At 41.4% G+C, this 14,943-nt stretch overlaps 1 protein-coding gene across 1 annotated transcript in view; it reads left to right on the forward strand.

Annotated features, from left to right (window-relative positions):
- SLC41A2 (solute carrier family 41 member 2) overlaps nt 1-12,115 on the forward strand; it is a 156,587-nt gene extending 144,472 nt beyond the window's left edge. Inside the window, exon 11 of the mRNA XM_082253115.1 lies at nt 11,543-12,115. Within this exon, the coding sequence (XP_082109241.1) occupies nt 11,543-11,728 (186 nt within the window). The 3' untranslated portion in view covers nt 11,729-12,115. The remainder of the gene's footprint in view (nt 1-11,542) is intronic.
- Nucleotides 12,116-14,943: the final 2,828 nt, after the last annotated feature.

The following is a 14,943-nucleotide window of genomic DNA, read 5'->3' on the forward strand; positions in this document are numbered from 1 at the left end:
CTCCCCGTTGTCATGTGACTCGTTAGTGTTACAAGGTCTCAGGTGTGAATGGGGAACAAGTGTGTTAAATTTGGTGTTCTCGCTCTCACTCTCTCATAATGGTCACTGGAAGTTCAACATCTATTACTATGGTGAACCTTGGTACCCCAGATGTTTTGGAACTACATTTCCCATGATGCTCAACTACATTAGAGTGCATGACCATCATGGGAAATGTAGTTCCAAAACCTCTGGGGTGCCAAGGTTCCCAATCACTGGCCTAGGCTATAAGAAGATTGCCAAGACCCTGAAACTGAGCTGCAGCACGGTAGACAAGACCATACAGCGGTTTAACAGGACAGGTTCTACTCAGAACAGGCCTCGTCATGGTCGGCCAAGGTAGTTGAGTGCACGTGCTCAGCATCATATACAGAGGTTGTCTTTGGGAAATAGACGTATGAGTGCTGCCAGCATTGCTGCAGAGGTTGAAGGGGCGGAGGGTCAGCCTTTGAGTGCTCAGACTATACGCTGCACACTGCATCAAATTGGTATGCATGGTTGTCGTCCCATATGGAAGCCTCTTATAAAGATGATGCACAAGAAAGCCCGCAAACAGTTTGCTGAAGACAAGCAGACTTAGTACATGGATTACTGGAACCATGTCCTGTGGTCTGATGAGGCCAAGATAAACTTATTTGGTTCAGATGGTGTCAAGCGTGTGTGGCGGCAACCAGGTGAGGAGTACAAAGACAAGTGTGTTTTGCCTACAATCAAGCATGGTGGTGGGAGTGCCATAATCTGGGGCTGCATGAGTGCTGCCAGCACTGGGGAAACTACAGTTCATTGTGGGAACCATGAATGCCAACATGTACTGTGACATACTGAAGCAGAGCATGATATTCTCCCTGCGGAGACTGGGCAGCAGGGCAGTATTCCAACATAACGACCCCAAACACACCTCCAAGATGACCACTGCCTTGCTAAAGAAGCTGAGGGTAAAGGTGATGGACTGGCCAAGCATGTCTCCAGACCTAAACCCTATTGAGCATCTGTGGGGCATCCTCAAACGGAAGGTGAAGGAGTTCAAGGTCTCTAACATCCACCAGCTCCATGATGTCGTCATGGAGGAGTGGAAGAGGACTCCAGTGGCAACCTGTGAAGCTCTGGTGAACTCCATGCCCAAGAGGGTTAGGCAGTGCTGGAAAAAATAATGGCCACACAAAATATTGACACTTTGGGCCCAATTTGGACATTTTCACTTAGGGGTGTACTCACTTTTGTTGCCAGCGGTTGAGACATTAATGACTGTGTGTTGAGCTATTTTTGAGGGGACAGCAAATTTACACTGTTATACAAGCTGTATACTCACTACTTTACATTGTAGCAAAGTGTAATCTCTTTAGCGTTGTCACATGAAAAGTTATATTAAAATATTTACAAAAATGTGAGGGGTGTACTCACTTTTGTTGACCTTGTGGGAACATTTTGGGGATGGCCCTTTCCAGCTCCAACATGACTGCAAATCAGTGCACAAAGCAAAGTCCATAAAGACATGGATGAGCGAGTTATGGGTGGAGGAACTTGACTGGCCTGCACAGAGTCCTGACTTTAACCCGATAGAACACCTTTGGAATGAATTAGAGCGAAGACTGCGAGCCAGGCCTTCTCATCCACATCAGTGCCTGACCTCACAAATGCGCTTATGGAGGAATGGTCAAACATTCCTATAGACACTCCTAAAACCTTGTGGACAGCCTTCCCAGAAGAGTTGAAGCTGTTTTAGCTGCAAAGGGTGGGCAAACCCAATATTGAACCCTACGGACTAAGACTGGGATGCCATTAAAGTTCATGTGAGTGTAAAGGCAGGCGTCCCAATACTTTTTTGTAATACTGTGTGTGTGTGTGTGTGTGTATTTTTTAGATATATATATATATATATATATATATATATATATATATATATTATAATTTTATTTTTTTATAACATAGCTTATCAGGGCTTTGTTTGAACGGAGCCTGGAGCAGGTGATGTGTGAGCACTGTGTTTGTACATTAGCTCTACAGCTGCTTGAGCACATGCTATTGGTGGCAGGCAGGATGTCTTAGTATGAAAGGAAAGGAAAAATAAACTATAATTATGGTGACAGGGTAGAGGCCTATAATACTGTGATTTACTGGCTGCTTTCAATTATATCTTAGATGGCATTCCCCAAAATACAGAAAAATGTGAAGCTTTTTTATCTATTTTTTTTTTTTTTAATTTAGCATTTCATTTGAGTAACGAAAAAATCAGACCTAAATTCTTGGATATCATGTAATACTTTAACCAATTAAGCCCCGGAAGATTTTACCCCCTTCATGACCAGGGCCTATTTTGCGATTCGGCACTGCGTGACTTTAACGGACAATTGCGCGGTTGTGCGACGCCGTACCTAAACGAATTTGACGTCCTTTTTTTCCCACAAACAGAGCTTTCTTTTGGTGGTATTTGATCACCTGTGCGATTTTTTGATCATGCGCTATAAACAAAAAAAAGCGTAAATTTTGCAAAAATAACAATATTTTTCTAAATTTTTTATATGAAATTCCCCCCCAAAAAAATGTAAAAATCAAAATTTTTTAACATTTTCGGCCAATTTGTTTTATGCTACATATGTTTGGTAAAAAAAAATCGCAAAAAGCGTATTTTGATTGGTTTGCGCAAAAGTTATCGCGTTTACTAACAAAGGGAAAGATTTTTGTCATTTTTGTTGTTTTTTTTTTTAACGCGTAATGGTGGCGATCTGCAATATTTTTTTGCGGTACTGCGACATTGCGGCGGACAGATCGGAGCCTTGACTGACATTTTTGACACTTTTTGGGTTACCAGTGACATTTCTACAGTAATCAGTGCTATACATATGCACTGTTACTGTAAAATTACACTGGCAGTGAAGGGGTTAACTTTTTTTGAGAGGGAGGGGCTATGTGTGTCCCTAGGGGCGTGATTCTAACTGTGATTGGCTGTGGCTTGTGATGTATGAACAGTGATCAACGGTTCTACATAGTAGAACCGTATGATCATCATTCATACATCGGGGAGAATGACAGGCGGCTTGTTTACATTAGCCGCCTGCCTTTCTCCCTCTCCACCGACGATCGCGAGTGGGGGGGGTCCGTGACCGTGCGGGAGCAAGAGCGGGAGCGCGCCTCCGGCGGCACGCGCTCGCTCCGGAGACCCTCACAGGCTAGCGACTTAGACCTACGTCGCTCTGCCTGTGAGGGGCTGACTGCCGCAGTAAATATACTGTGCGCAGTCGGCAAGTGGTTAAAGTAGAACTCTAGCCAAAACATTGGCAACAGTGACACCTCTTAGGATTTATTGCTGGCTGCATTCTCATTTCTCTTCTTTTTCCAGTGATAATGGTCACTGAGACAGGATGTGAATAGGAAAGCTCTATATTGGCTTCACAGGAAGCATTAAGCTTTTCACTGCCCTCCTGTAACTAGTATGTCCGAGTGAGCATGTAAGCAAGCTCTTGGTCACTGTTAACATTTTTAGTTCCAGCTGCCAGCTTTCTTGGAGAAGTGATGTGATGACATCCTCCAGGATCGCCCCCTTTCCCTCCTCTATGTCTTACTTCTCAGACTCGCCTGTCCCTCCCAGTTACCCGAAACCTCCATGATGGGTGTCAGGAGGGAGAGTGGAGGGAGATTAGCACTGGGTAGTATGCTCAGCTCTAAACAATTCTGGATTCAGAGCTGTCAACCTTTGGCTTCTTTTAAAAAAAAGTTAAAAAAATATTAAGTTTAAAAAAAAAAAAAATTATTGTTAGAAGGAATTTTTCACTGTTGACCCTTACCAATTCCACATCCCATATCAGAATAGTCCTAGAAACTGAAACAATGCTCCCTAAATATCCAAGATAGCATCATACCCATAAATACTGTAGATAGCTAGTTTATAATCAAGTGGAACTTCACTCTCCTTATCAACATTGATAATTTGGAATCCTCATGCTGGAATCCTCATTAGTAAATAGTTAGGAAAGTATGTCATATTTACTTGTTTTACTTTTTTATTTCTTTAGACATTTCCTTGTTTTATGCCTAGGCAAATTATGTCCTGCATCCTAGGAGTCTTCAGGAGGGGAGGAGCTTTTTTCTCAGCTAAGCACACCCTCCTGCCTGCACGTTTGAGCTAAGGGCAGACAGATTCCAGGTAGTAAATGCTACATAAATCATTGGCCCTTATTCAAGATGGCCACGGCCAGAAATGCTAGAGGGTGTTTTTCAAAGTGATTTCTTAACAAAATAAATACATGGAGATATGATGGGTGGGGAAGTTTGCTTTGAGTATTACAAATTAATTAACTCATGTTTTTTTGGTTTGTGGTGCTCAAATGCAGTGAGGATTGGCTTTAATGTAGTAAACATTGGTTTGGAACTTTGAAGACATAATGTTAGATCCACAAAGCTAACACACTGGGCTTAAGAAACCTATGTAAATTGGGGGGAAAAAACAAAAAATGAAAAATATGAAAATTATTTTTAGTTAAGTTCAATAAGATTGTGAATAAACTGAGCCTATTGTGAGTTGTCCCTGTTATTGGATTATGTTATGTTTAGGATCTATCCATCTCTAATGCTAAAACTGTACCAGTAGTAAATCAGCCGTATAGAGGGCATTGTAAATAACACTAGATATGGAAGGGTGGGACAAATCCTAAAGGTAACCAATGCTGTAACCACTTCCCCCAAATGGACGTACCCGTACGTCTTTGGGATTCAGTGATAATACCAGGATGATGCCTGCACCTACAGGCATCATCCCAGTATCATTCTTTTCAGCAGTGATCAGAGTGGCTAATTAGCCACTCAATCACTTCTGCGGGGGGTGGAAGAGGGTCCCACCCCCCTTCCACCGCCGCCTCTCCTGGGCTCTCCGGTCCCAATGCAGAGGCCGGGAACGATGCTCCTGGCGGCAATGGCTGCCCTGTACAGACAGAGAGGAACTGCCATTGTTCCCCTCTCTCTGTAACCCTGGAAACCGGGAGTAACGAGCATTAGTCACTTCTGGTTCTGCCCCTTTGTTTACCTAGCCACCAGCGGCCAGACAAGCAGCTGATCGGACCGATCTCAGTCTGATCGGCTGCATGGGGGGCCAGAGGAGTGATTTGGGGTCTAATAGACCCTAAATCTCTCCATAAAGAGGACTAGTCACGACCCATGCTGTCACAAGGGATGCTGTTCATCCCTTGTGATAGCAATAAAGTTAGTACCAAAAAAAAGAAAAATAAATTGTATAAAAAAAACAAAATAAAAAAATTTTAAGCGACATCATGCTTATGTGCAAATGCGAACATATACGTTACTCCCGCACGCATATGTAAATGGTAATCGCACCACACATGTAAGGTATTGTCGCAAACGTCAGTGCAAGAACAATAATTCTAGTACCAGACCTCCTGTGCAACTCTAAACTGGGCATGGGCAGACGTAATTGTAAAGCGTGACTTATTAGGTATCTATTTACTCGGTGTAACCTCATCTTTCACATTATACAAAAAAATTGGGCTAATTGGATTTTGTTATCCATAGAGCCGTGTATATTCATTTATTTTTAAAAGTTTTTTCTAGTCATTGAGATATATTTTTTTCCCATATTATGTGAAATATATGTGAAACATGTGTATTGGTTTTTGTGTGACGATGCAGTGGGTTTCTTGGCCACAAGATGGTGCCGCTTCCCAGTTTGTGCTTGTGTATATACACAACTATTCTCAATTTAATTCGGGATTAGTTCTTATTATTATTGTAATCGTTTCAAAGGTCCTTTGTACATTTGGGCCTTTTTACAAATTTCAGCATATCTGTCTGCCTTTCGTGGGTGTACGCTATGTGCAGACAGCTATGGAGGTCCGGTCTCTATGATGCCCATGAGGGGCGTATACTTCCGGGCCAGATGTCATGTCCGGTCTGTGTAAGTCGCCTATGATGGGCGGACTTCCGGACTAGATTTGACGATCCTGCCTCCCTCGGCTATTTATTGGCAGGCGTCTCGGGCCAAGCCACACCCCTGACGACGTCACTCTATGACGAAACGCGTCAGGATTGGCTGGAGCCGAGGCGCATGCACAGACGAGGGACGCGGCGGCCATTTTGTCGGTTGGAAACCCACGCTACCGATATGCCAGTATATCTCTATGGACATGTAAGCTGCTTTCTTCTTTTTAAATAAATTTTGTATCTAATTACTGCACCATGAGGGGATCTTGTTTTCTGTATTTTCTGAGTGCTTGAAGGAGGAGTTGGGGGAACCCAGATATACCCTTATTGAAAGAAACTAATTGATCCCTTCCTGTCGGTGCCAACATCATTATTTGGGCTGGTTTTGACCCTTAGTGGTCTACATAGTCGGTAAGAGTACCCTATTATCCTGTTTTGGTGGTGGTCTTTCCTGCTTCACTGCTTCTCATTGCTATAGTGGATGTGGACCCTGCCGACACTTTTTGGGACTTACTCTTACATTTATATTATCTGTCTATCAATACTGGTGGATATGGACTAGCGCGACACCATTATACCATATTTCTGTTAAGATACATGTTTCTATCTTTTTGTGTCAGCTGCTTTCCGGAGATTCATTTTTAATATACTGATTTTATTATTAGTGCAGCGTTTTGATATGGTTTTAGCGCAGCAATTATAACATTTGTAACTTTACTATTTGTTTTTTTTTTCATGAAAGTGTTTCTTTCCTAAAAAAAAATGTGTTTGTAAGCCCCCGTTCACACTGGGGCGACCTGTCAGGCGACCTGGTCGCCTGACAGGTCGCCGTAGGTCGCCTGCCATACAGAAGCTATGGACCCGTTCTAATAGGAGCGACACAAGTCGCTCCAACTTAGAAAAAGGGTCCCGAGCTTCTTTGGGGCGACCCGGAGCGACCTGCATAGACTTCAATGTTATGAAGTCCGTGCCGGCGCTCCGAGGTTGCGGGGCGAGCAGCGCGCCGCGACCTGTTAGGTCGCCCGGTGAAGTAGCGTCGCCCCAGTGTGAACCGACGACTGCGCAAATACTGCGTGACAAAAAATTGCAACACACACCATTTTATACTATAGGGTCCCCTGCTAAAAAAAAACTATATATATATATATATATATATAATGTTTCAAGGTTCGAAGTAATTTTCTAGCAAAAATGATTTTTACATGTAGGAGCAAAGTGTCAGAATAGGCTTGGGAAGTAACATTATGAAGCTTTTTAAGTGGCTGCTGGGTGCACAAGTGTACTGGCAATCGCATTCTCAAGTTCTGTATTGGTGTGACTACCTATGATATAGTGAAATTGCTAAATGTATGTATTATGTAACCAAGAAATGATTACTTCCACTAATGCAGCTATATCTCATCCATGTCTGTAGTTGGTGTTTATGGTTTTATTCCAGTTTAAAATGAGAAAGCGATATGTGTCTTTCAGTATCATAATTACAGGGATATGTAGTACATTCCATGTCCTTATTTAATGTACCTTTGAATAATAAGGCAGATCACCGCAATTCTCTTTACCTGTGCCTTTTTTCTGTATTCTTCAGCTCTACGCGGCACATAGTGTTAGTGTGCAGTCAGAAGGCAGTATACATTTAGAGCACAAACGTTGATTTGTCAGTAGGAGAAGAAAAAGTGGAGTCAGTGTTGTAGAGAGGGTTCTCCAAGCAAAACACACACTTAAATAGTCTCTGGACTGAAGTCAGCACACCTAGTGGATGCATAATGAGTTAGGTTATTGCAATGAAGAGGGGCCTGTTAGTCTCTACAGCCAGTGCATATTTTTATGTATAGGTACATTGTCCGCTTAGTGGAAAGATTTAATGAAGAGAAACACAGGTAAATGCACTTGTATGTTGTAGCTATAAGGAAACAGAATTCTTATGTTTATGGTGTCGATGCTATGCATTAAAAATATGTATATAAAACTAGGGTAATTAATTATAGTTTTCCTTCCAATCTTTCAGCATTAGGTCTTTACTTAGGGCAAACCTGTAACTCAACTCATACTTTAAAGGAGATATACAGTACAGCCAAAGCTTGTTTGGCTGTATATCTCCTATGAATCACAGCAGTTCGTTCTGCACTCCTGTGACTCTTTTCAGCAGAGAGCAGACTAAAGTACGCTCTTTGCTGACGTCACAGAAGTCGATCCAGGCACCGCGTCATCACGACCAGGGATTCGGGGTCCACCAGATGCCTGGACTGACACCCGGCTCAGCCTCTCAGCGAGCCTTTAAGAGCCTGAGCTGGCCACTCCCCGCCCCTCTATAGCCCAGCGCTGCAATGAGCGAGGTGTTAGAACCGAGTGATCTGCGGTGTTCGATCACTCGGTTCTCAGTATAGAGGCATCGGGGGACAGATGCTGCATCCACCCAGGTAAGTATAACTGGGGAAAAAAAATAATCCCATACAACTCTCTTAACTGGCAGTGAATAGTAGGCATCTCTAAATTTGTGCAGGCAGTGTTGGCCTAAAACTCTAGGTTTTCTTTTATTCAAATCTTGACTTTAGGAAATTAAGCAAAAACTGCATGCAGAAATCTAAGGCAAGTGCAGGTACCCTTCAAACCGAATTATCAGAAAAACATTTCCAGTTTGAGTGCAGTGGGTAAAAGTTGGTTTACCCTTACTAGATTTTACAACTTTAGGGCTCATGGACACTGCAGCTCAAAAAAAAAAGCTTCTTTTACTGGCATTTGAGCTTTTATATCTCTGCCTAAAAGTTTGAAGAAGCTTGTGCTTTTTTGCTCTTTTGCAGGTTTTCTTGAGCTTATTCCAGCTTCCCACAAACCCTCTCCTTAGCTCATTTTTCCATGTATTTATTTATTTTTGCACTTTTTTGAGCCTTCTCGCACTTTTTCCTGCTTTTTTTTTTTTTAGCTTTCTCGCACATTTTTGGTTGCTTAGGCGTCTTTTCTGCTCTAATGCTCCTCTCAAAAAACGCAAGTTTGGTGGGTTTTTTTCTGCCTGTAGGCTCATATGTCTGTAAACTCCTGAAAAAGCCATAGTGTGCATGGACACATTGGCCAACGTGTGAATGGAGTTTCCAGGCAGTAAAAATAGCTCAAAAAAGCTCAAAAGCCTGTAGGAGCAGCTTCTTTGAGATACAGTGTGCATGAGCCCTTAAAGTTAGACAAAAAAAAAAGTACTTACCTTCAATCTGTAGCTGCTGCCCACAGTAATTCCTTTCCTCCACAAGATGACGACAGGCTTCCAGCTTGAATGACAGTCATAGTTATTTAAACCACTTCCTTTGAGCCCAGGCATCATCACAGCAGTCTGGACTCACTGTACTAATGCATGAAACAGCACTGCACTAGTAAGGACCACTTACCACCAGACAACAGGAAGAACCTGGAAGAAGCCTCACTCCAGCCAGCTCATTTTTGATAGGATAGAAAGAGTTTGAACCTTTGTCAGGTTTAAATTGCTGTTACCTCATTAGGGATATTTCCACTCCCTTTTTGTGTGGTTACCAAGACAGGCAGTGGTGAGGTTTCTTTATCTGGACACAGTGTGGGAAGTGTTATTGTTACTTGTTTTCTATGGTAAAGTGTTTATGAGATTTTAGTGATTGGGTGCTTCTTAGTATTTTTACTTTTGAATTGTTGAGCGAGTGGAAGCCAGTGGAGAGATTGGCAGAAAGGGGTGGCAAACACTGAGTGGTTGATGAGGTGGATGAGTCTAGCAGCATTTATGATGGACTAAAGAGGGGATAGCCTGTGTATAGGTTGGCCAATGTGGAGGGAGTTGCAGTTGAGGTGAGGGATAACTAGTGAGTGAATTTGTTGTTTGGTGTCATTGGTTAAAGTGGTTGTAAAGGTAATTTGTTTTAAATAACCTCTCTAAACTTACCTGCTCTGTGTAATGGAATTGCACAGAGCTTCTCTTGACCTCTTCTTCTGCCCCCATTGGAAGCCGCTTCCCATGGGAGCACTTATGCGTGCTCGCTCCCGAACCCCACTGCTGTGTTTATTGACACCACTCCCTCGTTACTGGCTTTGATTGACAGCATAAGGAGCCAATGGCTCCCGGTGTCCCAGCAAAGCCCTTGAGACTCGGAAGTGAGAGGAGAGAAGAGCTGCGTACATGCACAGTGCTGGATCAAATAAAGGGCTCAGGTAAGTAAAAGGGAGGGCGAGGGGTGATACTGATGCCTAAATATTTTTTACCTTAATGCAAGAAATGCAATTAAGGTAAAAAATGCTTAGGCTTTAGAACCACTTTAAGAAGAGATGTATTTTGGAAATATTGCAGAGGTGAAGGCAGCAATATTTGGACAGTGATTGAATGCGGGGCAAAAATAGGAAAAAGTCCAGGATTACACCTATTACAAGGAAAATGGCTCTTTACCGTGTGATCAGCTTACACGTGGTATCACCATGCTCAGGAGGAGTAGAAAATGTATTTTGGGAGGTAATTTTTGCTATGTACATGCTACCTGAAATATCTTGTAACTTTGTGTAAAATAAATTAAGTTTTCATTTTCTTTCCACATTTTCCAAAAACTTGTGGGGAAAAAATGACATGCTCAAGACTCATTATGCCTCATAGAATATACATTGGCTTTCCAAAATAGGGTCATTTTGTGGGTAATTCCTCTGTCCTTGTGCTCCAGGGCTTTCAAAAGCGTGAAAGGTAGTCCGAAAATGTGTAGTTTATGCTCCTAGAATGCCTGACACTGCTCCCTGCATGTTGGGCCTCTGTATGTGGCCAGGCTTGTGTAAAAGTTTCCCACATGGTATTGCCATACTCAGGACGAGTAGCAGAATGTATTTTGGGGTGTCATTGCAAGTATGCCTATGCCGTGTGTGAGAAATAACTTGTTAATATGACAATTTTGTGGAAAAAATAAATAATTTCTTAATTTTCCTAAGAATTGTGGGAAAAAATTACGTAAAAAAACTCACCATGCCAAATACCTTGGACTGTCTACTTTCCAAAAAGGGGTCATTTGGGGGGTATTTATACTGTCCTGACATTTCAGGGCCTCAAGGCTGTCAGTACATCAGGTGTGATACATTTTCAATGATTTGTACCTTGGCTTGTATACCTTTCACACAGACTAAATAATATACACTAATTTAGGTTACTTTTACCAACGATATGTAGTGGGATACATTTTGGCTCTAATTTATGAACAAAAATGACTCCTTTGCAACATTGTATAATAGAAACTAAAAAAAGTGCTTTTTTTTTTTTCAAAATTTTCACTCTTTTTTTCACTTATATCGCAAAAAATAAAAAACCCAGCGCTGATTAAATACCACCAAAAGAAAGTTCTGTTTTTGTGCGAAAAAAAATTGATAAAAATATTTGTTTGGGTACAGTGTAGGATGACTGAGTAATTGTCATTCAAAGTGCGAGAGCACTGAAAGCTGAAAGTTAGTCTGGGCAGGAAGGGGGGTATAAGTGCCCTGTATTGAAGTGGTTAAAGCACAGTTGGTTTGCCATAATCCAGAATCTTTCCAGTGTAAGCCTCTGAAATGCAACACACAGTCATCGGAACTCTATTTACTGACTTATGTCTTTCAGGTATTTTCTCTGCTCTGGATCGCAGACTGGATGGTGCATCACATTTGGAGGAAGGGGAAAGACCCAGACAGTTTTTCTATTCCGTACCTCACTGCTTTGGGGGACCTTTTAGGAACTGCTTTGCTTGCTCTTGGCTTCCACATTTTGTGGCTTATCGGAGATCGAGATGGAGATGTTGGAGACTAGCCAAGGTTCGAAAATCCAGCCACCTCTACTTGATACTCGGGTAAAATGAATTCCACAGAATCCAACTAAACAAGAGCGGACAATCGTTTTTTGTTCTGGGTTTTAGAACTGTGAACATTTTTCAATTTTCTACAAATTTCAAATGATCAATAGCTGGCAAATTCCCTTATCAGTAGGTGCGTGGGTGATGTATTCACTTTGCTACAAGCACTTTACATTTTATGTATGCATGTTCTGTGGCTTTATTTTTGAGTTTTATTTTGCCCAGAGAGTATTCCTAGGTGTTGGTAATCCTCTGGGTTCAGGTGGACATCATGTTGATGATGTACTAGCAAAATTGTTAGTATTCATGAAAGGGTACTTACATATATTTTACCTTAAATTACATGATGACAGGAATTTTATGTTTTGAACTTTTCATTCAGTAATTTATTACGTTTGTTCTTATTTAGGACAAACAATACAATTTCTATTTCAACATAAAATTAATTGCTAAAGTTCATATTAATGTAACAATGTATTGTAAAGTTTAGCATTAATTATAAGATGTTAAAGCTGAACTCCAGCCAAATGCATAGTAAAAAAAATACATAGAATGGTCCATTATACCTGCCAAAGCATCTGATGGACTAGTTTTGTGATCACCCCCATTTCTTATGCCAGGCAGAATAGCTGATGGTGACGTTTTCTCCACCGCAGTTAGGCAATATAGTTTGATCACTGTACCACATCATCACACCGACCAGGGTGGTCGTCTTTCCTTGTGTCAGAAGGGTACCAGTGTTACACTGACTGCCCTTTCCATTCTTTCCAGTGTAGTGTTGTGCAGGAGATTAGAGGCAATGAACACCAAAACAAATTATTGTATTTATATTCGCTGTATTAAAATATATATTTTTTACTGACTTTGACTAAATGTCCATCTCTTCCTTCTGGAGTTCAACTTTAACTGAGAAGAAAGTATATCATTATGATGTATGTGAAAATTACACTTTTTAAGGGGTTTTCTAGGTTTTCACTGCTTTGTTAATTGTAATACATTGTTTATATAAACCATACATTTTGTAGCATAATTGGGTAAGCTGCAATTGCTGAGCTTTTCAGAAAATGCCAGTTGTCTGGCTGTCCTCTTATCGCAATGGCTTTATTGCATTGTGCGTCCCTTACTTGTAATGAATATGAATATTGGGTATACTTTACTTCCTGTCTACTAGTTCCAGGTCTTTGACTCAAGTATTGAAGCTGGAGACATTCAGACCACTATCTCTCTTTGTTTTACACTTGCTTCGACTTCAAACCACATTAAGGTGCCTACCACTTCTATGTGCTTTTTTGATGCTTCTGTGATACTTCGATGATGCTTTGGTGGTGCTTTTTTGAAGCTTTAATTAAGCCCTGTGTGTGCGTGTTGATATCTCATACCTGCAATTTCTCCAAAACAAAGTGAATAAAAGTCTCTCAAAAGCTTCAGGTGCTTCAAGCGAGCTTTATTATAGACTTCTATGGAGGCTTTGAAGCACCACTAAAGCAACATGGGGTATAATTTGTGAAGCAAAGCAAATACGTGTGAACAGGAACCATTGTATTTAGTGACAGGTGCTTTGATTTGCGTTCAGAGCGCTTTAAAAAAGCGTGTCTAAAGCCATGTTTTGAAGCAAGTGTAAACGAGCCCTAAAAGAAACAGTGGCTGGTTATTTTAAACCTGAACATTATCCAAAAATGTATTAAAAAAATGGCTGAAGTGGGAAAAAGCTAAAATTAGTGACACCATTATGCCACTTTTCACTCACTTCCTTTCTCTGGGACACCAAAACAGGATGCAACAGACAGCAATAAGGCTGCTTTGAGATTGATGTGGTGCGGTTTGACCACACAGCGGGACCTGCGGGTTCGCTTTCCCATAGAGTTCTCATAGGTCCTGCAGTTTTGGTGCCCTTTCTGAAAGCAAACCATAAAAAGAGAATGCAATGACTTGCAAATCCATAAACCCATTTCTTCTTCACAACAGATAATAAAAAACATATCAAATGTTTAAACTGAGAAAATGTACCATTTTAAAGTGATATTAAAGTTTTTTTTTTTTTTTTAAAGAAACCTGTCATACTTACTGGCTCTCTGCAGTGGTTTTGCACAGAGCAGCCTGGATCCTCCTCTTCCTGTGTCCAACGCCGGCGTTCCTAGCTCCTCCCTCCTGCCGGGTGCCCCGACAGCAAGCAGTTTGCTCTGGGGTCACCCAAGCAGATACACTCCCGACCTGCTGCTCTGTGCGTCCATTCACTCACGGAGCCATGATTTGGCCCTGCCTCCTCTGTCTGCTGATTGGCTTACTGGCTGTGATCGCAACAGGAGCCAATGGCTCCCGCTGCTGCCAAAGCTAATCAGGAGTGCGGGTCCCCGGAGAGGCAAGGCTATCCTGGACATTTTTACCTTCATGCGTAAAAAAAACTTGTGTCTTTGCGACATAAGGTAATTTGGAAATTGATGGCAGCCACACGACTCAAAGTTGGAACAAGGCTACGTTTACCATGGTGTAGCATCCCCTTCAGGCCTTCTGCCAATACTTTTTCTGAGTTCTTTATCTGTTCTCCTTCTGTGTTATGCATTTATGGCTGGCAAGTTTTGTTTTTTTAAATTTTAAAAGCTTAGGTCCTTTTTGTACATATTGACAAACTGATATTTCCTTTCCATATTTACTCCGCCTTCTCACCACCATAAACACCGTCTGTCCTCCTCTATCATGCCTGCCTTTAAAGCAGTGCCATCTGAGGGCCTAAAGATCATGGGCATCCAATATTGCATTTCAGCCTTGTCCCTTGTGCACAGAGATTTCTTTAGATTCTTAGAATCTTTTGATGATATTATGTACTGTAGATAATGATATATTTACAGTCTTTGCAATTTTAAATTGAGGAACAAATATTCTGAAATTGTTTGTCAATTTTTTAAATGCAGCTTTTCACATATTAGTGAAACTTTGCCCATCTTTTCTTCAGAGACATTCTGACTCTCTAAGATTCTCTTTTTATATCCAATTATGTTACTAACCTGTTGCCAATTACCCTAATTAGTTGCAAATATTCTTCCAATTCTTCCTTGTTAGAACCCATTTACTTTGCCATCTTTTTGTTGCTGTCCCAACTTTTTTGAGAAATGTTGCCGCCATCAGTTTCAAAATGACCTTACCTATTTTTTTTTTTTTTAAAAATGGTACATTT

The sequence above is a fragment of the Pelophylax lessonae genome, assembly GCF_965119305.1.
Source record: "Pelophylax lessonae genome assembly, chromosome: 4".
NCBI lineage: Eukaryota > Metazoa > Chordata > Amphibia > Anura > Ranidae > Pelophylax > Pelophylax lessonae.